At 34.3% G+C, this 27,597-nt stretch overlaps 1 protein-coding gene across 3 annotated transcripts in view; it reads left to right on the top strand.

Moving 5' to 3' along the window:
* LOC120304996 (collagen alpha-6(VI) chain-like) overlaps window positions 1-26,257 on the top strand; it is a 93,595-nt gene extending 67,338 nt beyond the window's left edge. For all 3 annotated transcript variants that reach the window (XM_039336240.1, XM_039336238.1, XM_039336239.1), the window contains 14 exons: window positions 7,417-7,479; window positions 9,253-9,303; window positions 10,745-10,780; window positions 11,094-11,156; window positions 12,483-12,545; window positions 14,084-14,119; window positions 14,459-14,495; window positions 15,169-15,180; window positions 15,274-15,767; window positions 17,926-18,016; window positions 19,412-20,083; window positions 20,702-20,798; window positions 20,976-21,187; window positions 25,373-26,257. In XM_039336240.1, coding sequence (XP_039192174.1) covers window positions 7,417-7,479; window positions 9,253-9,303; window positions 10,745-10,780; window positions 11,094-11,156; window positions 12,483-12,545; window positions 14,084-14,119; window positions 14,459-14,495; window positions 15,169-15,180; window positions 15,274-15,767; window positions 17,926-18,016; window positions 19,412-20,083; window positions 20,702-20,798; window positions 20,976-21,187; window positions 25,373-25,545 — 2,100 coding nt within the window. In that variant the 3' untranslated portion in view covers window positions 25,546-26,257. The remainder of the gene's footprint in view (window positions 1-7,416; window positions 7,480-9,252; window positions 9,304-10,744; window positions 10,781-11,093; window positions 11,157-12,482; window positions 12,546-14,083; window positions 14,120-14,458; window positions 14,496-15,168; window positions 15,181-15,273; window positions 15,768-17,925; window positions 18,017-19,411; window positions 20,084-20,701; window positions 20,799-20,975; window positions 21,188-25,372) is intronic.
* Window positions 26,258-27,597: the final 1,340 nt, after the last annotated feature.

Here is a 27,597-nt window from a genome sequence, read left to right as displayed (position 1 = left end):
TATAAAAAGGCTAAATAATATTTTTCCATATCCAAATTATGTTGTATAAAATTTATCCATTTTTCCCATACCGCAAAAAATTTTTCTTGAGATTGCTCCTTTAAGAAAGCCGAAATCTTTGCCATTTCTGCCAAATACGAAACTTTATGAAACCATTCTTGTAAAGTAGGCAAAGATTCCTTCTTCCAATATTGTCCTATTAACAACCTAGCGGCTGTAATCAAATTTAACATCAATATAACCTCCTTAGCATCACAGTCAATAACAATACCTAGTAAAAATAATTGCGGAGTAAATTTTACCCTCCTTTTAAAAATTCTTTGAATATTCCACCATATCTTAATCCAAAAAGCTTTTATATGCTTACACGTCCACCAAATATGGTAATAGGTAGCATCCAAATATCCACATCTCCAGCATTTCGGCTGTAGATTAGGGTACATAATGGACATTTTCTTTGGGTCAAGGTGCCATCTATAAAACATCTTATAAAAATTCTCTCTTAAATTTTGCGCTTGTGTGAATTTAACATTTCTTATCCAAATAAGTTCCCAAGTATCCATTGAAATCGTTTCACCAATATTCTGTGCCCATTTAATCATACAATCTTTAACTAGTTCAAGTTCTGAATCTAATTCCACTAAAACCCCATAAACTCTCTTAATATGGGTTGGCCTTTGATCTCTTACTTGTTTTAAAAAAATTCCATCTTCTCTAAGCCAGCCCATTTTACAATCCATCTTCCATCTATCCACTATTTGTCTATATTGGAACCATGAATAAGTTAAGTTTTCATGTGTTAATTCTTCCAAAGATTTTAACTGCCAGTCTTGGCCATCCCATCTTAGTAACTGTACGTAAGAGACCTTGTCCATATTTACCCCTTTCCTTATACCTTCTATGGCATGCCGAGGTATAGCCCATAATGGTATTTTGAAGTCACTTTTATAATACTTTCTCCACACTCTTAGCAAAGAGTTTCTTATAATATGAGACTTAAAAACCCAATCCACTTTTTTATTAAATATTAAATAGGCATGCCATCCAAAAATAGGTCCCAGCCTTCCAAATGAAGTATTTCTGTATTTGTTAAATTCACCCAATCGCTAATCAATGTCAATACTACAGCATCATAATACAATTTCATATTTGGTACCTTGAGTCCACCTCTCTCACGAAAATCTTGCATTATTTTAAGTTTCACCCTTGGTTTTTTCCCTGCCCAAACAAATTTATTAATACCTTTTTGCCATTCATCTAAATTACGTTCGTTCTTTAAGATAGGTAACATTTGGAACAAAAAAATAAACTTTGGCAGGACATTCATTTTAATAACTGCAATTCTGCCCATAAGGGATAACTGTAAATTATTCCAGTTTTTTAAATCCTTCTGTACCTCCATCCACAGCTTTTCATAATTATTTTTATACAATTTTACATTAGAAGCAGATAATGTAACCCCCAAATATTTTACCTTATCAACAATTTCAAAGTCTGTTAAGTTAACTAGAGCCTGTTTATCACCATTAGTCATGTTTTTAGCTAATATTTTGGTCTTATTATTATTAATTTTAAAGCCAGAAACACGTCCATATTGTTGAATCAATTGTAATAATTTCACCACCGAAGAAACAGGTTGAGACAAAGTAACAACCAAGTCATCTGCAAAGGCTCTTAATTTATATTCTTTTTTATTAATTTCTATTCCTTTTATTTCTTGAGACTCCCGAATTTTAATCAACAAAATTTCCAGTGTTAAAACAAACAATAACGGAGACAACGGGCATCCCTGTCTTGTTCCTTTTTCTATTACAAAAGCCTCTGACAAACCCCCATTTACAATAATTTGAGCAGTCTGTTTTTGATATATATTGGATAATACTTGTAATATATTTTGTCCAAAATTCATCTCCTTGATTAAACACAACATAAACTGCCAATTCACTTGATCAAAGGCTTTTTCAGCATCCAAAAATATCAAGCCTGCAGAGACTTGGTTATTCTTTTCTAAATACTCTAATAAATTAATAATTTGTCTAACTTTATTCTTCATATACCTTCCAGTTATAAAACCCGATTGATCCCTATGTATAAACTGCTGCAAGATCCCCATAAGCCTGTTAGCTAAAATTTTTGCAAAATTTTTATAATCCACATTTAAAAGAGATATAGGCCTATAATTTTTAGGCAAAGTAAGATCTTGACTATCTTTTGGAATCAATGATATAAATGCATTACGCCAGGATGGAGGGATCTCTAACCCCTGTAATAAATTATTAAACAGTTCACACAACGGTTGGATCATCTCTTCTACTAAAGCTTTATAATAAATAGATGTCAACCCATCCGTACCCGGCGCTTTGCCCAATTTCAATTGTTTAATAGCTGTAACAATTTCTTCCTTAGTAATTAAACCGTTAATCTTTTTTTCCTGATCTTCTGTTAATTTAGGAAAGTTGACTTTGCCTAAATAATTATTTATATCTGTAATTTGAATATTGGTACCCTTATATAATTTTTGATAGTATTCTAAAAAAGATTTCTTAATCAATTCTTTCTGATAAACCAATTTACCATTATAATTTATTTTATCTATATTCCTCTGTTTCTGTTTTTTTCTTAACTGATAAGCCAACCATCTCCCTGGTTTATTAGCATTACAAAATGTATTTTGTTTCATAAATAGCAAATTAGTTGCAGCTTGATCAGCCATCAGCATGTTAAATTGTGTTTTTAACAATTTTAAAGCTCCTTTAATCTTTTCATCTAAGGGATTTGAAATTAAAAGTTTCTCTTTTAATTTAATCTCCTCTTCCAAGTCTTTCCGTTTCTGAATCTGTTTCTGTCTATGCAAATTATTCATTTTTATCAAAATACCACGCATAAAAGCTTTACTTGCATCCCAGACCATTGACATTGATGTTCCCTTGTTCATATTTAAAGTAAAATATTCCTTTAAACATTCCTTTAATTTATGAACATTTTTTTCTTGTTTAAATAAATTCTCATTCACCCTCCAGGATCTCCTATCTTCCTTCTCTACAAACAGTTCCATCCAAACTGGACTATGATCGGACAATGTCCTAGGAAAAATTTTTACATTCTTCACCCTGTTGTATAAATCTGTTGTGATCAAAAAGAAATCAATTCTTGAGAAAGATTGGTGTCTATCTGAGAAAAACGTAAAATCCTTTTCTTCTTGATTACGTTCACGCCAATAGTCTCTCAATTCCCAATCTTCTTTCATGTCAAAAAAGGCTTTAGGTAATTTAGCCTGTTTAAAAAAGGTAGAAGAGCCTTTTTTGTCCATTTGTATATCTAAGACACCATTCCAGTCTCCCATTAAAATCACGGATCTATAGTCCAACAAAGTTATTTTCTGATGTAGTAACCTATAAAATTGCTCCTGTTGCTGGTTTGGTGCATACAACCCCACAATAAGAATTTTCTTGCCATATAAACCAAGTTCAAGCATAACATATCTTCCATAAGGATCTGATTCTAACAAGGTAGCAGATAAATTCTGTTTAACATAGATTACCACACCCCCTTTCTTCCCAGGGGCGGGAGATACAAAATGAGATCCCAAGCGAGGATTATTTAAATATTTTTGATCTTTAGCTGTAATATGAGTTTCTTGCAAGCAAATAATATCATTGTTGTGTTGTTTCAAATAGTGGTAAATTTTTTTTCTCTTTTGAGGAATGTTTAATCCATTAACATTCCAGGACAGGAGCTTTGCCATCTCCCTTGGCCTTCAGCCTGGAGAAGATCCGCTCAAATTCTGCTGCTGATGAATATGTAGCAGAGCTTTTGGGTCTTGCTCCTCCCACCGGCACTGAAGCAATTTGCTGAGTAGATTCTTCAATTTCTTTTTCTTTTTCTTTTTTCTGTTGTTCTTTTTCTTTACGTTTATGTGCTGCACGGGTCATTCTCTGTTCTTTAACCTCTGGTTGAGACATCCATACCACCTGTCCAGCAGTCATCATCCCTGTACCTTCAGATTTCTGTTCCATCTCTTTGTCACTCAAGACTTTATGCATCATGGGCAAAGGAGAGCCTGCTCCCAGGACCGTTTTATAAAATTCCTTAGCTTTAGCAACTGTATTAAGTCTATAACGTGTCCCCGCATGGCTCAAAACAATGCCCATCGGAATCTCCCATCTAAATGGCATTTGTCTTGCTTTAAGTTCATTTACTAAAAAAGCAAAATCTTTTCTGCTTCTTAAAATTTTAGGTGGAATTTCCTTTAAAATAATAATATCTTGGGCAGCAATCTGAAATCTTTTATTATAAAAAGTTTGTAGAATCTGATTTCGCAAAGACTTCTTAGCAAAATATATCACCACATCTCTAGGCAAATTCCTCTGTTTTGCAATCCAAGAATTAACTCTATAAATTCTTTCCACATCCCCACGTAACTCTTCTTTATCAATATTCAAAATAACAGCCAAGTCATTAATCACCATTTCCATCAAATCTTGAGTTTTATCTTCTTTCAGACCCCTTATTCTCAAAGCATATTCCATCTGTCTATACTGGAACATAAGAATATCATCTTGTGAAGTCTCCACTTTTTTCTCCATATCTTGAAATTTATAATCCAAAAGTTCAACTGTTTCTTCAATTTCCTCTACTCTGGAGTCCAGCTTCACAACCACTGAGGCCATTCCAGATAGAGCTAGAAGTATATCATCCCTCAAAATAGCATTATTCTGTTCTAAAAGCTCCTTCATCTCTTTCTTCATTTCCTCCTTAGTTTCAGATTTATTCTGATCCAAAAGTTGTTTCATTTCCTCCCTAAACTGTGAGACAGCACTTACCATTATTTCTTTAATGTCTTGTGCTGATGTGCCAGATGGGGGAGGTGAAGGTGGAGTAGATTTAGGTTGCTGCACTGAGGGTATTATTTTAAGTTGTTGTTGCACAGTAGAAGTAGCAGGAGAAGAAGTTACTTTAGAAGCTGCAGTAGCTGGTTGTCGTTTTGAAGCCATTTTAATTTATCTTCCTTTCTTCTTAAAAATACCAATAAAAATAAGTAATCCAAAAAAAAATTAAAAATAAGATAAAATAGAATAAGATAAGATCAATCTAAAAGTCCCCAAGAATAAAAAAGTAAAAAAAGTAAAAAAAAAGCAATATTAAACAACAATTCAGCCGATCCGTCTTTTAAAGGAAAAAAAAACTTTCAAAACGCCATTTTACTTTCACTCTCACTTTTCCGCCCAAAAAAAAAAGAGAAAGCTCAAAAAAATAAAAAAAAAATCAGCAGATACTAAATAAACTAAATAAACTAAAAAAAATAAAATAAAGCTAAACTATAAATAAAATCCTTTAAACAGTTCTGTCCGGTTTAAGATTACTCACGGTTTCTTTAAGTACGGAGATGGTAGCGGCGTCTCGCTTTGTTTCCGAAGAAACAAAGACAGCTGAGAGGCGGAGAAGGCAATGAACTCCGAGGGAACCCTCTTTCTACCCCCCTAAAAATAAAAATCCAGGGAGAGTTAAGAGGTTCTACCTCTATTCATGCGATCTCTACCCCTTCCCTTCGCCCGGGAAGGGGATTGCGAGCCGCGGGCCAGCTGATAAACGCTGTGCTCCGCGGATCTGACACCTTCTCAGGAGGACGGCTACAAAGTAGCCGCCATCTCCACCGCTTTAACCACCGGAAGTCCGATTTGCTATTTTAATTCTGATTTCTCCATTGACTCTGCTTGTCAGAATCCATCTGTGAAGCATACAAATAGTGATTACATGACTGAGGATGCTATAATGGGTATAATATCTGCCATTTCTGAAGCCCTCAAATCTCACTCATATGTCTGCAGAGATGCTGTAATAGTCATAAGTGCGAGGACCAGTCATAAAATTACTTTTTCAGTACCACTGTAACTTTTAATAGTTGCTAAGCAAGGCAGCTGTTAAGTGAGGATTACCTGCATATTGTCTGCTGGATTTATCTGGAAGAGTTGGTTCTCTCCTTTAAAGTCCTAAATATTCAGGTCCTGGGTAGTCTCTTGCCTGCCTAATGAGAACAGCAGTGATAATTTCTTGGCATACGTTTGGCCCATCTACTATAAAATGCAGCTGGTAGGGATATGGGGAAAGAACTACTGGTCTGAGTACTCAGTATGTGTAGAACTTTTTACTCCAAGATATCTATGTATTTTTTTTAAATCCATATTCTGTCAAGTGTGGATTGGATGTCAGAAGTCTTTGGCCTGATTTTAGTTTCGCTGTTCTTGGACCTGTTCCTTTTGTCCATTAGCATTTTTCTTAATTTTTTTTAAAAAACATTTTATTGTTTACATTTTATTTTCTGGAACTCACTTGCAGTAATCCATGATTTGAGTGGAAATGTGGGATAAAAACTCTATTAAAGAAATATAAGGAAGGTAGAATTTCATAAGCATTGCAAAAATATTCATGGAAAAAGAGAAAGGTGGAAACTATGCTAAAAACTATATTAAATAAATATGAGGAAGGTAGAGTTTCTCAAGATTAGCAAAATGTTATGAAGAAATGAAGAAAGAGCTTTAGAAATTGTATATTTATCATAGAATCCCTTAATCAGTTTTGACTATTTAACTGTATATCCACTTACCTAGTAATGGTTATTTCTTTCTTTATTTGATTTACAGCTCACATTACCTTCAGGAGGTCAAGATAGCATACATAAAACCCTCTTTTTAATAATTTCCATAATAAGAATATTTATGATATAGGTTGAGTGGAGAAGTCTGAGCTTTAACTTCGGTCTGTCTCAAACATACTCCAATATACATCACTATATTCACCAACATCCCAATTATTATATGTTAGATGAGAACCATCTAATTTCAAATCTAACTCATCAGAGAGACTTTGGTTGGGTTCACTGAACTTTTCTTTTGGAAAAAGCTGCAGCAAACTTTTTAACTTCAAAATGGTGGCTGACTTGTAAATCCAAGATAGTAAATGTTGACTTCCGTGTCCAATCTTACTGGCGCAAAAAGTTAGCATTTTGTACAGGGATTCTTGTCTTTTATGTTAACTTCCAATCAGAAATCTTGCTGATTTCTCATGGGAATATGTTCTCTTCCCCCAAGAGCGGCATTTTTGTGGCACAATGCTGGGCAGTATTAATATAACACTGTTCTACTTAAATTTTTTGTGCAGAGATTTTTCAGCAGTTACCCTAACTCATACCTTCCTAGACAGAATGGTGAATCCTCCTTCCTTGGCATCTAGCTTTCTAGGAGAAGGACCATGTTTTATATGGTTTTGTCATTTTGTTACACTAAACCCTCCTTGGAGTGTGAAGAGGTATAGTTAGACCCATGTTTCTTTTTTCGGTGGGAGCAAGAAAACTGCAATTGGATTGGTAGCAGTAATTTATGTGGCTGAGTGCCTAATATCTCTTTCATTCCATGAAAGGGTGAACAAGGCGATCCTGGAGAAAAAGGGCAAATGGGGCTACCTGGAACAAGAGGTTTTCCTGTGAGTTTTACCTGATTGCTTCTGAATTCCTCTTTTTTTTTTGCTGGTTTATTTGTTTCAAGTTCATGATGTTTCTATTGTTTGGAAGAGTTTCATCTTAGTATTAAGAAAATTTGTTTCATTCAAGGAAAACAGCAGCATTAAAGAATATCAACAGCAGGATCAAAAAAATGAAGATGGTAGCCACCATCATGCAACTGAATTTGTGCCTCTTTTTAAGTGCATTGTGATGGCAATAAAAAAGGACACAGTTTTAATCATATGGCTATGGCTGCCATCTTGACTTTTTTGGTCTTTTATATGTGGTCATCCGAGCAACACATACAGTTGTCTTCTAAATTATTTTTATGAAATGATCTTATTTTTAAAGCACTCCTCAAGTTCACAACAAATGTTGTTTTTTTTAACTTGATGCAAAAGCTCAAGATTGAGAAAGAGGAACTGGTCACTGGAGTTGGGATATGTTTGATTTTTGGTAAGACGTTTAAGTTAAACTCTTTAAATGTTGATTATAATTTATAATTCCCAACTGAAAACTAACAGTATAAAAATTCAGGACTGAAGCAAATGAGTGCATCAATGTAACTTTCAGAATTCCAGTTTCAGATAGATTATTGTTCTCCTTTATATTATCCTTAACGCCTATGAAGAATTGGTGATGATAGCATGTGGTTGTGGCAGTGTAGCTTTCTAAATGTAGGCAGTCCTCATTTAGTGAGCACAATTGGAACCAATTTATATAAAGTGGTTGCTAAGTGAAACTACAACTATGCTTTTGATCTTACTTTCCTTTGCTTTAGAAACCTGCAGAGGTTATAAATGTGGGATTGATCATAAAGTTACTGTTCATTACTATTGTAACTGCAAATGATAACTAAACAAGATATTAACTGAACTAGGACTACCTGTATTGGAACAAACAATTTGTCCCCAAGGCAAGGAGAGAACTTGTGGTGTTTTCAGACTTTTCATAGTTTCAGTTGCTTTATCTAAAATATTTGTTATATATTGTATCTTGCTATTACAATCAGTACACTTTTGGTCCCACATCCTTCTTGAAATGTTAGTGCTCCAAGGTCATATAGTGTCAGTCAAAAACAACCAGATCTATATAAGAAAGGTCTAAGTCAACACCTTTTTTGTGTTTTATCTATATTACAAGATTCTCTGTAGATTGTTTGCCTTCCCTTGAGAATAATCAGTTAAGGTTCCATGGAGTTTGGGATGGTGATGGTCAACTTATGCTTCTTGCAGCTGAGCAAGAACTTAAGGCTAGTTCCCTGCTTGATCCTTCCTCCTTGCCTAGCTAGGAGCTTCCCAACACATGGTGTGCTGATCCAGTGCATTTGGCTGCTTGAGATGAAGCAGAACCTCTCTGTGTAACATATATGTTATTTTAGATTTATTAAGCTATTTTGGTATCCAGGCAAAACATTCAAAAAGATCTCTATGTCATAAACAAAGTAATAAATGGAAAAAAAATTAACTCCCTTTCTTTTCTTTTCACCCAGAATTAGCTGATTAAAAATATTATCTCCTGTCCAATTCTCAGAGATTGCCTGGGCAAGTCCCTGCAGTTTTCTTGGCAAGGTTTTCAAAAGTAGTTTGCCTGAGAGAAAGTTACTGGCCAAGACTAAAACTCAGGGTTTCCAGGTTTTGAGCTTGATGTCTTAACTACTACACCAAACTAGCTCTCACTGGCTAATGTTAGGCTTGCCCTAATAGAATATATTAACATTAATTATCCATTTATTTTTTTCCCATATTTTATAGGGCATTGATGGTAGTAATGGCTATGGCCTTATAGGAAGAAAAGGCACAAAGGTAAGAATTATGCTTTAGTCTTTTTGGACAAATAAACATAAACTAGTGATAATATAAACATTTAGACTCCAACTATTTGAGAATACTTCTTATGGTACCTACTAAAAGCCTTTCTGCTTTTATGACTTGCTTAAAAGTTTCTAGTGATTGTGTTTTGAGTGGATTATGGGGATCTAATTTTTCAAAAATAAGTAATTAATATATTACATTAGTTTTTGTGTAAGTAGAAAATGGTTGTTTTCATTTGCTGCAAACATAGGTTTCATTCCATGCTTGCAAAACCCACAATCAACTATGGAAAGTACAGATCTATGCATCCAAACCACTCCATGGCAGGCAAGAGAAAGCAATAAAGTTCAGTTCATCAGTGGAGGACTACATTAAAAATTCTATATATTTTGGCTGAAGTAGTCATGGAAATCAGTCCCATTCCAAATTAACATTAAAACGCTAATTTTATCCAACTTTTATTAGAATAAGCTACTGTTTTGATCATCAGGGTTTTCTGTGTCAAAAGCAAAGAATTTTAGCATACCATAAAATAGGTGGGGAGGAAATATCAACAGTTCTAAGTTCTTATGGCATTGTAATTGAAAGAAAAGATAGATTGTGTTTGGAAGAAACTAAACCAATCTTTCCTACAACATAGACAGCATTACATTGACCATCCAATTTATACATCAGGAAATATAAAAAGATTCTTTCATTAGAAATTCCTTCTTCTTGAAAGACTGAAAAAATGCTTTAAAAAGATGGATAGAGTCTATGGTCTTTACATAAACTATTGCTTCAGAAGAAGACTAGCTAACTGTTTTATGGTTTGTTTTTTAATGGTTCTTGTATCAGAACAGATTCGCTGTGTCCTTTTTTACCTTAATTCCCAGAGCTGTTGTTATGCTAACATCTAAAGAATTGCACAGAAATATTTATATCCAGCATCTTAATTGCCGGAGACCTATTTGGGCAATATTTTCTATGAAATTTTATGTAAACATTGGTTAAGCCATGATTCGGTTCCATTTGTTTTGTGCAGAAACTACTGTTATTTTTCTTTTTGTGGTTAACATTGTATGGAAGAGGAAATCTGAATAATTCTTTAGTATGTTAGCAAATAAGCAACTTTAAGTAGGTAACTGTATTCTGTCACTTCCTTTGTCCTGGATACATGGCTTGCAATAAGTTTTAAACCAGATGTGTTATAGAAAAACCTATTGGGGACATTAAGATTTGTGATAGACAACTGTTGAATCAATTAAAAGATATAAGCTATTTCAGTTATGGATTTGGCTTTCCAAGATGGCTGTTGAGTAAAACAATATTGGTGCCACACATGTATTTAATTAAAGAGTAATTAAAAAGAAGAATGTTCACTGATTTTTTTTAAAAATTATGAATAAGCAGTTTGAAAACCAACACTGTATTTTTGTTTTACTAATATCAGGGATTGACTGGATATCCTGGAAACTCTGGACGACAGGTGTGCAAGAGTGAATGTTGTGATAGTGAAGTTTTAAATTTTGGGTTGGGACTAGTTCTCCATTTTTATTCTCTCTGTTCTCACCTCTTAGTAACATTAAAAAACAACAACAATTGACTGTATCCAAATTATTATTTTTTTTAAAGGGAAGTGGGGGTTATGGAACTCTAGGATTGCAGGTTAAATATCTGCAGGGGGATCTTTTACAGCTTCATTTTGACAAACACACACACACAAACACTACATCTGAAACTCTCACATCATTTCATACTGGTTCCCCAGTTGCAATTTCTGCTTCTGCTTTCTTTTATAGGGAGAAATTGGTGATCCAGGCAATCCTGGAAACAAAGGTGCCAAAGGAATTAAAGAACAAAGGGTAATCCATTTTCATTGCTGCTGCTCTTTTGCAGAGATGGAAGATTCTAATTGTTGCGTCCTTGGCGGGAAAACAGACACGAGAAACAGCTGGAGTTCTCAGGTTCTTTTATTCAGCGTTCAGCTTACAGGAAGATGGCTTCAGCTCAGCCCAAACGCCTCACAGCCTCTTATATAGGCAACTCCCGGGTAAATACTTTTCCCGCGCCAGCACCCGCGCATGCGCACGGCGCTGGCGACAGCCTGTCTGGTCCCGGGCAGCTTTGCACCTGCCCGGGACTGCCTGCAAACGCCCGAGCCGTTTGCAAGGCTCGGGACATAACACTAATGGCCCTCAACACTATTGTGTTCTTACTTTCTTTTTCCTTATATGTACAGCAGACTTAAGAACAGCATGCTAGGAAGTGTCTGTTTCAGTGTGATTACTGGTCTCAGAAATTATTCTTACTTTTGGGTTATTAGGTTATTTAGGTTATTTTTTTTTAAAATAAACTTTCTACTAACTTTGAGTTGCATAAATTTTTAATTATACATATTATGCTCCCTCTAGTTTCAAAATAAGATATTGGATGTGGAAACAGAGGGGCAATACTATGTGTATGTCTTCCAAGAGAGTGCAGACAAGAAGCATACATAGAAGTACTAGCTCTAACTTTATTGCAAGGTTTCATTATCAGACTCTTACAAATCTGAAAGTACATCTCTCCCTCTTTGCCTTTATATCCAGGACACTAAAGATGGTCCCTTCTGAGATATATGCCATGCCCTTATTCTTTCCATGGGTTCAGCTCTTATCTGATCATTACCTAGTCTGTGGCTCTTCCTTTTGTCTGCCAAGGTCATTCCCACATACCATTATATTGGGGAATAGAAGCGTTTTTTTCAGGTCACCTAAAATTCTCCAGTCATCTGAGTTTAGAGTAAGGACAGGTCCACATAGAAGGAAGTGATGTTTAAAATAACCTGGATCTAAACTCTTCAGTAGTTTATAAATAATGCAAGCACTAGCAATAATCAACTTGATAACTATGTCATAGTAGGATATGCACAAAAGTACTATATCATAATATGGTCTTGCATGTGAACCCCTTTCAGCATTTTGGAACAATTGCAATTTGTAAGGCCCATAATTAATAATTGTTTGATTATCATCTTACTATATGCAAAGTTACTTCTGCATGTAATCACAGTACCTAGATTCAGCTATTTTAAACAAGAATCCAGTTGCCTTAATGTATAGTTGATATCACTGAAGCAATTTTTGTAATGAAAATTAAGCCAGATTGCTCTGTCAATCCAATTAACACACTCTCTGAATTTGTTTAAGGCCAGAGATGGAACACCAGGGAAAAAGGGTAATCCAGGCAGTCAAGGGCCACCTGGAAGAATGGTAATATGAATATAAATTTAACCTAATATTGGTATCTGAAACTCAGTATTGATAAAACTACATTACCAAATTAAATCTATTTTATTTTATTGGATGATCTTCTGTACTGTTAAACTTCAAGACAATCCTACCAGTTTATATCACATGAAATATATAATATGAAACATTATCAAACATAAACCAACTTAAAATAATAATTAAAAACAAATAAGGATATGAAATACAAACTATTGCAATGATGATAACTTCTTTTCCAAATGCCACCTGGAACAGCTCAGTCTTAAGTAATTTCTAGAAAGAAAGTGTTAAAAATGTTTACCTAATTTCAAGAAGAAAGCTATTCCATAATATGGCGCTGCAATTAAAAACATTGTCTGAAGGTTCTTGCCCCCTGCATCTCACAGGCTTGAAAAGAAGATGAGATGTACATCAATCAGGCTGTATTTAAATTTACACATTTAAGGAGTATTTTGTTTATTGCAACTTGTCATAAGAAGAATATTACTACACATGATTATGGATATATGTGATTATTGAGTAATGGAACTTCCAATTGAATATAGGCATGTAGAAAATCTCCATGTTTGTATTCCAGAAGGAGAAAAGAACTGAGATGGAGAGATTTGGGAGGTCAGGATGAGAATGCAGGTCTAAGTGATGCTAACCTAGGAAAACTTTAATTTTTCCAAATGATGGAGATATAAGTCATGTGGTTCCAAGGAAGGCATTTGTCAGACTATAATTATATTGTAATAGAGGTAGTCGTCAACTTATGATCATAATGGAGTCATGGTCGTTATGTGAATTAAATGCCCCAATGGGTAATTTTTTTTTTGCTGGAAACTGGCAAAAAAAAAAAGTTACACTTCATGATCCTGTAACTGTGGGATGATGCAAATGGTTATAAAGGTAAGCTGGTTGCTAAGTATCCAAAATGTAATCATATGATCATGGGGTGTATTTGATTAGGCATCATAACTTCAAAAATGGATTGTAAATAGATTTGGGGGAGTCCGTGATAACTTTGAGGAACCAGTTGTACGTCAAGGACCATTTCTTTTATGGAAACTATTAAATGTCTTAAATAATTTAAACAAAGCATGTTTCTTTGCTTAAATTTAATGAAACAATTGTACTTCCTATATGCTCCTGATGTTCCACTAAATCATATTATTTCAGAGGCATAAAAAATAAAAGATTAAAAACAAAATATTTTGTAAATGAGAAAAGATGTTGTAGTAACAGCAAGACAAATTTGCCACAATTAATGATATTTCAGTTTAAATTCTAACAACAAAACACATGCCCAACAAATCTATAAAAAATATAGTAAACAAAATCCAAGTCTGTGTTTCCCTATGTTAAATAATACCATAAGAATGGAATGAAGATAGAAGCATATCAAATTGGTGGGTTTGGAAAAGTATTGGTTTAGAATATCTAATGTTGCTTCTTGTCTGCTTGCCTATTATCTATCTCTATCTCACTATCTCTCTTTCTAATGTGATTTTATAAATCTATTTTTTCTCTCTCTCCAGGGTTCAAAGGGTCCAAAAGGCACAACTGCTATGACGGTATGTGTTGCTGTATTTGACATTGCTAACTACTACCCTTTCTGTATATAGAATTAATTTAACTATAAAAATATATATTTAAGCAGAAAAGGTCTTCATAGCTGTTGATTTTTAAAAGTTATCCTGATTAGTCAAACCACGAGTTAAGCAGGAAAAGAGAAGCAGCCTAAATGAAAACTTTGGGAACCTTATCGAATTCAAACCGATTTCAAAGCTAAGAAAAAAATCTCTAGATCGATAGGGTACTTCCTATATATAGTACTGTAAATCTGTAGGTTTCTGAGCAGAAATGCACAGATATATGCTGCTAATCATACTATTTTTTCCTGTTGTCTGCAGACTTGTCAACTTGTCAACCTTACAAGAGGAAACTGCCGTAAGTAGTAACTTCAGGTTACCAGTATCTACTATTACTATTAAAACTATTATCAGGTTTAAGAACTGCACTCATTTTGTTTTGGTATTAAACAAAATGCATTAAATTATTTAATCCTCAACTATACAGATTTAGAAGAAAGCATATTCCTTGAGTTTACTTTGAAGAGAGGCAGAACTACAGCAATCTAGCAGTGAAATAAGTCTTTGATGATATTATAAAAAGATCATTATACATTGGTTATAGTAGATGATAAATGGGAATTGCCACAATGAAGATAAAAAAGGAAAGTGTGAACTTTTAGAAGTACAATTTCCTGTTTTAAAGGAAACAATGTTAGCTTTTTTAAATTAAATTTGATTCCCAAATTAAATCAGTTATTAAATCAATTACATGAATATTTTATATTTAAACAAAACAGTAGCAAATTTTTCAAAGCCATTTAATGGCTCAGTTAAATTTTAACATATACTTTGGCTTAAAAGGGTATACTACTATTGTGATATAAATTTTTTAATGCTTTATCAAAACCAATTTGAAGCCAATTTTTCATTGGATATTGGAACAAAGAACATGCTCAGAGCAAATTCTCTGATGTGTTTATTGACAGTGTGTAGATGGTCAAATAAGTATAACAATTTGAATTAAAACAATTTTCTTTTATCCCATCCAGCTTGCTGTGTAGGTAAGTTACTTGAATTAGATCATATTTAAGAAAAAAAAGTTGTGCTCCCTAAGTCCAAGAAACATTCTGATACATTTTTACTTTTATTATAAGGCAAGAGCAAATGTCCAGTTTACCCAACTGAAGTGGTGTTCGCTCTTGACATGTCTGAAGATGTTACTCCAGTTTCCTTTGAAAGGATGAAAGACATTATGAAATCTTTGCTGAAGGATTTGAGCATTAGCAGAAGCAATTGCCCAACTGGTGCTAGGATATCAGTGCTTTCATACAATACCAATATAAAGTACCTCATCCGGTTCTCCGACTTTCAGAGGAAAGATCTCCTTATGGAGGCAGTACAGGGAATTCCTTTGGAGAGATCTTCAGGCCAAAGGAATATCGGAAGGGCCATGCGCTTTGTTGCCAGGAATGCTTTTAAACGTCATCGCCAAGGGGCTCTTATAAAAAAAGTTGCTGTTTTCCTTACTGCTGGCCCATCACAAGATGCTGCTTCCATCAATACAGCTGTGCTGGAATTCAGCGGTTTAGATATTATCCCGACAGTCATTGCTTTGAGAGAAACATCAAATGTCAGAGAAGCATTTTTGGTAAGGAGGTCATCGTCAGAAAAAATAACTGGCAGGTTAATGAGGGAGTGTGGTCAGAGAGGTGTTAGTAGCAATGTGGATGTGACTGACATATTTTATCGCTGAAGATTCCCAGTCATCCAGATAGAGTTGTCTGGAAATTGAGTCATGGCAACTGCACTTTGATATGATATTTCAGAAATTACCATCAGAGTATAACTAAATTCTGATTCCTCTCCATCGTCTAGAAATATTTTCCAGATGTTTGTTTTTAGAAAATATTTTCTCCTGATAGGAGCGCTCTCAATGTTTTTTTTCTGAATGTGTGTGAATGTTGTACAATGCCTTAGCCATGAAAGCCAACTGGTGACTTTGGGCAAGCCACTCTCTCTCAACCCAACTCACCTCACAGAGTTATTGTTGTGGGAAAAATAGGAGAAGGAAGGTATGTTGGATATGTTTGCTCCTTGAGTTATTTGTAAAAATAATAAAGACATAACACAAATAAATACAAATAAATAAATTACAACCATTCATTTCCTAGAGCGAGCAGTTGAAACAGTGTGAGTCCAAAGACCAAAGTGGGTGAGACCCCCATTCATTCTCTGACACCCCACATCTTGTTTCTGAAACGTAACTTCTTTTTTATCTCTCCTATCTATACATTGGGGCAATGATTATTAAACTTGGTCTGTGTTGTGTAGGTTCTTATTTCAAATATAAAATTAGCAATCACAAGGCTTAATTCATTTTCACTTGGTCCTTTGTAGTTAGTTATATGTAAAAGAAAATCTGAAGCAAAAACTTATCCTTATTGATTATTGGATTTGGGCAATAAGTAAGAAAATAAATCTCTTTCAACCCCAGAAATTGTTTAATAACATTGTACTTGACATGATTTTTTCTTTTGTGATATTTAGAAACATGCAAACCCAATGAGGTAATTAATGCATGCTGGGGATAGCAAAAATAGAAGTTAATCCAGGATTATTCTTGCATTTTAATTGTTGTATGATGCATTTTAGAAGGCCAGATTGCACTCTAGATTCCCATCCCAAATATATAATGATTTTTACAGAATCTTGTATTTTACTCTGATTTCTTGCCAGTTTTTTTTAATCCTTTTGGTTTAGTTTCAGAAGTTGTAAATTTGAGAGCAGTAAAGGAAATAATTAATTTTTTTGGAACCAGCTGTAAAATAGCAGGCCATACTTAAAGATATCCAGCCAACTCTGAAGGGAGTATTTTGCTTGGGTATTAGCAAGGCATGATTTTTTCCCCTATGTATAATGCCTGGGATGACCTTGATTTACCTTTGATCATGTTCTCCATCAATGTAAAACTCTTTTTCTTTCAAAAGAGTGGGAATCATAGGGCATCTCTGTGAATATATGAAAGTGAATCTAGATTCATTCATTTAAATTAAAATTAGGAGTGAATTAGAGCATGGTGCATGTTCTTGTCTGGTGAATGGAATTTAATTATAGAGGGGAGTGGAGGTGTTTTTGTGGGCAACTTTTTTCCATGACCAAGTTCCCAGGAGTGGAAAATATTAGCATTACACTGACCATTGGGGTCCAACCTCTGAACTGGAATATTCAGCAATGAACTGGGGAGAGACATCAGATGACTTTATATATGGAGGCAAACCACACCCTTCTCCCAGGAACTAAGCTAGGTCAAAGAAAGGCTAAATAAGCTATTAATTCATACTTGAAGCCAAACTTATGTGAACCTCCATTATGAACCAAGGGATAACTGAATCTTCTCATTTGAAATTTAGAATTTTAATGAAGTTTACAGTACCAATAATAATTCTAAAATGGTTATTATGAAAAGTCTGTGGAAAGATGGACATCCCCTTTATTCCAGATTATCAGACTAAGATATAAAAATAAAAGGAAGCTCTTAGCACTAGCTGAATATTTTTGATTTCCACTCCACTTTCTAAAATATGGCATACATATTACTATTATCATTATTTGCTTTCCTGTTATTAAGCAGACCAGAGCTTTCCTTTGACTCTAATATTTTGATATCCTCCCAGTAATGGAATTTAACATTCCTTTCTAGCTACATAAGTGTGTGTTTCTGTGTATGCATGTGTAAATAAAACACCTTGCAGTTCAGAAAATATTTTCAATGCATTTCTTCCTATGTTGTCTTCTCATTTATCTAGACAGATGATACGGGTCGATTTAAATTGTTTGTTTGGGAATCCAAAGAGGAAGAGAGATTGAATTATGTTTCACTTTGTTCTCTCTGCTATGGTGAGCTCATTGATTCTCGTTACTTCTTAAAATGGTTATATATACTTGCTAGGTCTTTTAATTTCAGAATTCAAATTTCCTTCATCTCTTTGTATATGGATCTAGCAAGCATCAGATATTCTCTGGTAAAATTAAGCAAAAAGGAGGTGTCGTGTTAAGATCATAGGTATTTGGTAAAAACAGCAATGATGAAAAACGACAGAATGAATGGTGCACACTTACAGTGCAGTTCTTGGCCTTTTGTATCTGCATCCTAACATCAGTCCATAGGTTAAATAATTTCAGTGATTTTTACTTCCTCTTGCCTACCCCAGAGACTAAGATGGAAGCTAAGACTTTGAATGATCTGGTACTATAAAGCTCAGGTGGAAATTTAGAAACCAAGATGTCTTGCTTAGTTGGCTTAGTGATCAAAATTACAATCTTTCAGAGAATTATGCTAATAAGAAAAAAAGGAAATTGTAAGCCAATATATGAGGAAAGTCTGAAACTGGAAGGTTACCATAACCTTAAGTGTAATCTATATTTATTATATGGAGAGGGTATTCGACCTGTGGACCATGATTCATTGTTTGGTTTTTATACATTATTTAAAATATTTTTTAAAGAAATAATATAAGTAGTTTATTATGAACAGAAGATATGGTTAAGTTAAATAGGATGATTTAAACTAATATTTTTGTGCAATCTGATACATTTTCCTTTACTTTAGTATAATGCTTTTGTTTGGGCTATTATTTTACTCTTATTTTATAAAATAACTTGATACTCATTATGTCCATTGTTTCTACCAGAGGCATTGGCAGCAGGGGTTAAAAAAAATAAGATGACAGCTACAACTGTGTGTCTGAATCCTTCCCCTTTTTATATGTGTTGTGTTAGTAACACAATTTAAAAAGGGACATGGTTTCAATTGCACAGGCACTAGTGACTTTTTTAAAACCCAAATCCTGCTGCTGGATATTCCCAGCTACTAGTTTTTAAAATAAAGTTGAACTGATAAATCAATTAATTTCTTGATAATAAGAAATAAATACATTCAGCCAGTTAATGTACAGAATATTCTCAGCATATAAGAAAAAAGAGGAAAACGTGTAGTTTGTGTTTTGATGAATGAGTACATCACATAGAGAGATTTTTTAAAAAACATGCATTAAGTTCTAATCACGGCTGCCCTAAAATGCTTTCTCAAACTAGGTCTCCTTCAAATTTATCAACACTATAATTTCCAACATTCGTACCCATAGCATTTCTTGTGCCTCTGAAGGAGGGTAATTTCAAATTCATTTGCTGAGAAACATTTATAAAAGAGAAGCCAATCAAAATATTATCTCTATATATTCAGCTTTTCAGTCACTCCATGGAAACAGTTACTACTTTGTGCTTCTTCCACAGATACATGTAATCCTGTTTCACAATGTGAAATAATGGATCCCCCTCCAATTAATATAAATATGGATATAGCTTATATCATGGATGGCTCTCGGGATGTCAGCAGTGAGGAGTTTGAAACTATGAAAGAGTTCATGAGCAACATGTTGGATTATTTTGCTATTGCTTCCCTGCCACTTGAGTCAGACAAAGGAGCAAGAGTTGCTCTGGTACAACACGCTCCACGAAATTTCTCAGGGACTGAATTATCAAGCCCAGTATCTGAAGAGTTTGACTTGACTACATACAGCACTAAGCACCTGATGAAAACGCATATTCAGGAATCACTCCGTCAGCTGGAAGGTCCATCAGCTGTGGGTCATGCTCTAGAATGGACCATTAATAATGTGTTCTTGGGCATCGATAGGCCAAGAAAGCACAAGGTCATTTTTACAATGCTGGGAAGTAAGACAAGCGCCTGGGATAGAGAGAAACTTCTAAAAATGTCATTGGAAGCTAAATGCCAAGGATTCACCATGTTCACTTTGGCCCTTGGCAGTGAAGCTGATGATTCAGAAATGACAGAACTCTCCAGTGTTCCAGTGGAACAGCACCTGTTACATATGGGTAGAGCTGATAAGCTTGAATTGCCATATGCTCTGAGGTTTAGCAAGGCCTTCTTAAATCTTTTGAAAAGTAAGTGGTATACTTTAATTCCTTTTGTGGGACTGTTTGTTGATGCCTGATACACTTGTTATTTTGACATCTACATGGCTTGTTAGAGATGCTTACAAGTGGCAAATTAGAAAAATAAGCTTGGATGCAATCACATTCTGATATGCTAAGTGACATTAAGCCAGTGTCCTAATTTGAACATAGGTCATTATTCTGTCTTTGTCTCAGTAATCTCTTACCCAAGCCTATGTTCAAATGCAGGGATGGGGAACTATGGCTCCTTTATGAACTGTGACTTCATCTCCCAGAATTCCTGAGCCAGCCATGCTTTGAATGATCTGGTAGTTTAAAGCTCCACTGGAAATTTAGAATGCTGGCTCAGGAATTGTTGGAGTTGAAATCATAAAGGGGCCATAATTCCCCATTCCTGATCTAATGGGATGTATATGCATGTTACGGGAATGCAGGGCATGACTCATTATCAAATCTCCTTAAATCATAGAATAGGAACATGCGGACATTTGTTTAATAGTATTTTTAAAATAGTATTTTTCCATTTACAAATAAGTAATTTATTGTAATATTTGGCTCTAAACAGTGTCTGGTATTCTTTCCTTTCTTCTCCTCCCATGTTCCCAGGGGAATTGAATATTTATCCTCCTATAATCCTGCAGGAAAAATGTGACAACCTGCATCGAGGAGACACCTATCTGCAAGCTGTAGGGATAACTGACAGGTATAAAAATAGGTTCTTCTCATGAGAAGTAATTGGCAATCAATGCCATAGGCCTTAGCTGATCAGAAACTCCTAAGTTGGATAATGGTATATCAATCTGAACTGAAGACTTCTTGGGTATAATTTTCAAAATTGTGTAACTAACAGATTATTTTCTTCTCCTTTTTCTCTTTATAGGATTCTGTTCTCTGACTCAAAACATAATGATTTATTTCAACCTTCAGAATTATCCAGGAAAAATGTGCAAAATAAAATGCTAAAGACCACCCAAGGACCAAGAGAAGAACAATATGGTCAAATAGAAAATAAATACTTCACTAGCATCAGTATTCAAAATGGGGATGGGACAGAGACTGAAGAACTTTTTGAGAAACTACAAAGAGCAAAGGGTATGTAAATATGGATGCTTGTGCACATTATATAAATTGGAATGTTGAAAACTGCCAACCATTGGTTGATTTTATAAAAATTCCCTAAACATCTGAAATACATCTATCATTATATAATAGCACATTAAAGATGCAATGTCTGCCATACATGCACTTAATGATGGAGAATGTTTTGAGAAAAACAGCCAAAGCTCCTAACGCTAAAGAGCCATTTATACATTTTAGTAATCAGTTTTGCTTTCTGATCAAAGGGTTAATTTTGGCAACAAGAGTTGAGGCATAGAAGAAATGTACCCCGTTTCTTCCCACCTCCTTTATTTTTCTTCAGCATGTTCTGCACTAAGATAGTCAGGCCTTATTTCACTTATTATAGTTTTGCTTATTATGGTTTAACACAGTGGTTCTCAACCTGTGGGTCGGGACCCCATTTGGGGTCAAACGACCATTTCACGGGGGTCACCAAACAACGCAGTCCGCCATTTTTTCCCCTTTTCCTTAGCTGTGCTACTCCCTTTTATTCTATTCTACTGTTGAATAGAGTCTAATTCTATTGCCTTTCAAAAGCCAATAGGAATTGTCCAGGCTGTCTCTGCCCTGCTGAGCCCACCAGAAGTCTCATTCTGTAAATGGTGCTGCATCAGTTGAGTAGTCCTCGACTTACGACCGGTTGAGTAGTCCTTGACTTACGACTGGTTGGGGGTCGTGGCATTAAAAAGGTTGAGAACCACTGGTTTAGCATAAGTCAAAGTTATATCTAACAATGCATTTAAACTGAAATTCTTACTTTCACACTGATCTGAAATCTCTGGAGAATGGGCTGCTGGTCAGCAAGTATTTCCATTTAAGTTATTTTCAAGTCCATCTTAATTTTTTTATTTTTAAAGTTTTGCACACATTTTTGGATTTGTACAGTTTTTAAAACAGAAATATCTCATTGCTTTGAATTCCTCTACATCTATTATGAAGAAATTTCTGCTATTAAAAGACTATAATTCCTTTTTTATCCAGTTTGAAAGACAATAGAATTGGGATTATGGGGATTGTAGTCAATTTGGAAGGCATTAGATGATGGAGAAAAGGCTGATAGAGAAATATTATTTTAATTATGTAGTTTTGGAACTGATCATTTAAACTAGGCCAGTTATTGTTAATACATATTGGGCAATAGGCTTTCAAATTAGTTATAAGAGATATACCATCCACACCTATAAAAATAACAAAGCCAAGCAATAAACAGAAACATATATATTTCTGGAGGAAAGAACAGAAAAGAATGGAATTCTTTTTCTTTCATCATCCTAACCAAAATTGCATGGAAATAGAAGAAACGGGATGCTTGTTTTCTGATGAATTTTGTTTACCTTAGTTTAGAGAAAAATATGATTAAGCAAATAGGCACTGAAGAAGCTAAGGAACGCATGGAATGAATTTATTCAATGAATCTTGCCTTTTCTTTCCATTAATGTCTATAACATCCTTTTCCTAACTTCAAGATGTTCAGGTTAGTTGGGATTATTACTTTATTATTGGAGAGATTTTCAACTACCATAGCCATACCCTTTGAAAGTGATGGGCAGTTCAGAAATGTTAAATAAATAAATATTAGATAGATAGATAGATAGATAGATAGATAGATAGATAGATAGACAGACTGACAGACAGATAAATAGATAGATAGAAATTTTCAAGAAAAAAACTGGACCATCATTTGTCCAAGACGGTAAGAGGACTCCTGCCTTGCATGCAGGGTTGGACTAGAAGATGTCATCAATCCTTTTGAATGCTATGATTCTATGAATCTTACTAGTGGGGTTATGTAGTTAACCATGACTGGAAGCCATTAGATTGTGAATTGTTCCAAAAACTCAAATTTGCAAATGACACCAAATTGGCAGGAGTATCCAACACCCCAGAAGATAAACTCAGGATCTAAAAAGAACTGGATAAACTTGAACAATGGGCCCTATCCAACAAAATGAATTTCAATGTGGAGAAAAGCACAGTTTTACATTTAGGCAAGAAAAATCAAAGATACAAGTACAGATTAGGTGAGACCTGGCTTAAAAACAGCAACTGTGAGAGGGACCTTGTAGTCCTAGTGGACGATCACTTAACCATGAGCCAGCATTGTGCAGCCATCACCAAAAAGGCTAATACAATCCTGGGTTGTATAAACAGAGGCATAGAATCAAGATCACATGAAGTATTGGTACCGCTTTATCAAACCCTAGTATGACCACATCTGGAATACTGCAGCCAATTTTGCTTACCATATCACAAAAAAGATTTTGAGAGTTTGGAAAAAATTCAGAGAAGAGCAACTAAGATGATCAAAGTTCTGGAGACTAAAACATACGAAGAACAGTTATGGGACTTGGGTTTGGCTAGTCTAAAGAAAAGAAGAAATAGGGGAAAGATAATAGTAGTGTTCTAGTACTTAAGGGGCTGCCAGAAAGGAGAGGGGGTCAAACTATTCTCCAAAGCACCATAGGGCAGGACAAAAAACAATAGTTGGAAACTGGTCAAAGAGGGAAGCAACCTGGAATTAAGGAAAAACTTCCTGACAATGAGGACAATTAACCTGTGGAACAGCTTGCCTCCAGAAATCATGGGTACTCCATCACTGGAGATTTTTAAGAAGAGGCTAGACAGTCAGTTGTTTGAGATGGTATAGGTTCTCCTGCTTAAGCAGGGGGCTGGACTAGAAGACTTCCAAGGTCCCTTCCAGCTCTATTTTATTCTTAAAAAAAGAGAGAGAGAGGGAGAGGGAGAGGGAGAGAGAGAGAGAGAGAGAGAGAGAGAGAGAGAGAGAGAGAGAGAGAGAGAGAGAGCTCCCTATTGAAAATGCTACAGAACAAATATGGTAAGAAATGTATTCAAAGGAACTGTTGAACATCCAAAAAGCTTGCTGGGATGATGTCATTCATGTTTAATATCTTATGCTGTCATGCTTTGCTTTTTTAAAATCAAAGCAAATGACTATATAAAGTCTTTTTGTTTCATAAAGAGATAAAACTTATGCTAGACAGAAAACCTAATTAAAGTATAGAAAAGTCAGGAAGCTGTATGTCACTGGAGAATTGAGTATACAAGGCAAGACAGGACATTACACAGAAATATTTTTTAATTATCTCAAGATGAATTAAGTACAGGGATTTACACCATCCGGGAAAAATTCTGCACAATTCTCTTTTCCTTTGATACATTTCAAGAGCTGACAGAAAAAAAAAATGTGGAATCTCTCTCTCAAACTGTCTTGCTAGGCTTGAAATAAGGATACTGATTCTGCTTCCAAGTGCAGAGAGTATTTCTGTCTGCCAGAAATGGAAGTGATGAAGACTTACTTGTCTCTGGATTTTTCCATCATCAGAATTGAAGATGAGAGGGCCTTTTCAATTCTAGTGCACCAACCTTAGCATGGTTTTTAAAGAAAGGTTTTCTAATGTTGAGTTTTCTTTTATGTTCTAATTATTAAGAAATAATATTTTTAGTCCTACATTGTACTGTCTTTAAGGAACTTCGTTATTGGGGTTGTTTTTAAACTCATTAATTTCTTATGTTGTAATTTGTATGTAAGCTGCTTTGAAAATCCTTGGATTAAAATGGAGAATGAAAAATAACAATAATAAATTAGGATGGAGTTGTAGAAGGTAGAATGGAAACAAAAGTGGGTTTGACAGCTGAGAAGACCTGCACAGCTAATAACCCATATCAAGCCAAAGATAAGCTAACATCTCTATATTTGTGGACTCAATGGACTCTTTTTTTCCATGATGCCAAGAAATAAAAAAAAGCAGTGAGAGAGTGTGTGGGACATAGTTCTACACAGCAGCTTGCTTGTCTTTGAGTCATAAGTTGCAGAAAAAAATACTGCAGCTGCACAAAAGGACCTTGTCCTTTAAATCTTACAATATAATAAGAATATAAAAAATGAAAAGAGAAATCAGAAAGATAAAAAGTAAATAAATAAGAAACATAGAAATTTGATTTCTGTCTTTTTTCCCTCTGTTCAGTGATCTTACTCTCATCTTACTCTCTTCTCCTTAACTCTTTTTTACTTCTGACCCATAAATAACTATTTCAATTCTTCTTTTTATATAAGGCTTCCAATGCAACATTCTTTATTGTTTCTATACAAGTACCTTGATTTCATGTCACTAACCACAAAGCATTTTTATTTTATAGATGCTTGTTCAAAAGACACGGACATTGGGGAGTGTGAAAATTATACTCTGAAGTGGTACTACCATAAACAGCGAAACATGTGCTTCCAGTTCTGGTATGGTGGCTGTGGTGGAAATAAAAATAGATTTGAAACTCAAGAAGAATGTGATGCTTTATGTGTGGTATCACCATAGTATGAAAATTTATAAACTGTATGCCTAGCTATGCACTAAATAAGAAAAAAGTAAAATGAATCAAATATAAATTCCCATCTTCAGATGAAACAGGTTTTTAAATTCTTTGTTGCAGAGAGGAAATCTGTATAATTCATAGTTGCTTGAATGCAAATTTTAAACAACAAGCATTCTTGTGTCATTTAAAAAACCAACATATTTGGCATTTTGGAGATCAGCCTGTGTATTGTCAACTTCTTAGTCCATAAGAATTTGTTTTCTGATGACTTTTTTGTTGTTGTTAGACTGAAGTTACAATCTTGTTCCCAATTACCTTAATAAATACTGTTGTACTCATGGAATAATGTGAATACAGTGATGTACTCAGAATTGTATTACAATACAGTGAGATTTCTGTTTCATTTTTAATGTCATTGTATTTCCATGCTTTCAGATTATCTACTTTGGGAATATTGAAAGAATTATGTGATTGAACAAAGAACATTTAATATAGATTACAAAATGAATAAAACTTGATATTGCTTTACAACACCTAAATATATATTTTGTTCAAAAGAAAAATAAAACAAAACAAAATATGATATTTCAGACAACTGTATATTTATCTTTAGTAAAACTAGATGTAGAAATGTTTTTTTTTAAGATGCATGCAGAAGTGCAGACAATTTTTTTAATATTGCTTTTTGTTAGAAATAAATATATTGAACAAAAACTCTTTTCTTCCTTTCACATGGACGATAGCTTGACAAAAAAGACAAAAGAGAGGGATGCCAGAGAGAGAAGGAGAGTGTGGGTTTATTAGAGAGGTAACAGCATCCTTTCTCTGTACCCCTTTTACTTTAGTCCTTCCTACTCTTTGGCTTCAACAGATTATCCAAAGGAGAGGAAGCCTTCCAGAAGAAAAACATTTTCTGTACATTGTTGTTTGTAATTCTTCAAACATTTCCCGAGTTATAAATAAGCAATGGGCTGGACATTCAGCCTCAGATTGATACTCTCTCATAAATTCCTTGCCCTCATGTTAAACAAATCTGACTGCCTCATGTCCTAATTAAAAAGAGAAGCTGGATCTTGAATTTGTGAAGGTCCATATGTTTAAAGAAGTTCTGAAGAGCTCTGCTATGTTCTCCTTTCCTGCTATTTTATGTATCCGTCCAAACAAGGTGAAACAGATGCATTTCTCTTGACTGGGAAATCTTAATTTTCAGTGAGAAAATAGTATAAGATAAATTGTATTTTTAATTCAGTGGAAAATCTTTTGAATTTTGGCACATATCAGTTCTACTTTAGTGGAAATGTTACTATAGTCCAAAACCGCAGATGTTTTCATAAAGTATTTTCTATCCATTAATGCAGGGTGATTTTTTTTGTACTTTAAAGATGAATAAACTTTTGTTCTTGCTCATACACAGTCTTCTTTTATTTGTTAGAATAAAGATCTTGATCACATAATACAAAATAGGAAAGGATTAGCATCAGGTGATATTCAAATATTTTGAAAACATACAGGTACATTGAAATGAACATGATAATAAATATTATACATATGCAGATAGAAATATATTACTTTCCTTTGTACAATGTAAAACAAATAACAATGCATCACTTTTTGAATCTGAAACTGTACAGATTTAATTGTCCAGGATATGGATTTTTTTTTGAGCAAGCATGTATAAACATGAACTATAATGTATGAGGAAAGCTCACTTTTAATTGAAATGTATTTGGATGAATATGATATATGCACACCAGGATGGAGAAGTTGCCTATAAAAATTTATAGCATGCTACATTCCTGTATTTTTAATATTCCTATTCATGCTGTGTAGAATTCCTAAATCCAGATGTATAGATGTCCAACTATTACATTTCTCAAAAATATCTTCAAATCGTTTTTCCATATGCGATATTTTACAGGCTACTAGAACAAAAAATAAACATATTCCAGCAAGCAAATTGAATACTTTGCAAATATGTTTATAGTTCTGACCTTAATAACTAGAACAATTCTGGAGAAATAATACAGTAAAACTATGATCTATTATTACCTGAG

This window comes from Crotalus tigris, unplaced genomic scaffold (assembly GCF_016545835.1).
Source record: "Crotalus tigris isolate CLP2741 ecotype Arizona unplaced genomic scaffold, ASM1654583v1 scf7180000017666.27876245, whole genome shotgun sequence".
Classification (NCBI taxonomy): domain Eukaryota; kingdom Metazoa; phylum Chordata; class Lepidosauria; order Squamata; family Viperidae; genus Crotalus; species Crotalus tigris.
This window is presented reverse-complemented; position numbering and strand designations above follow the sequence as displayed.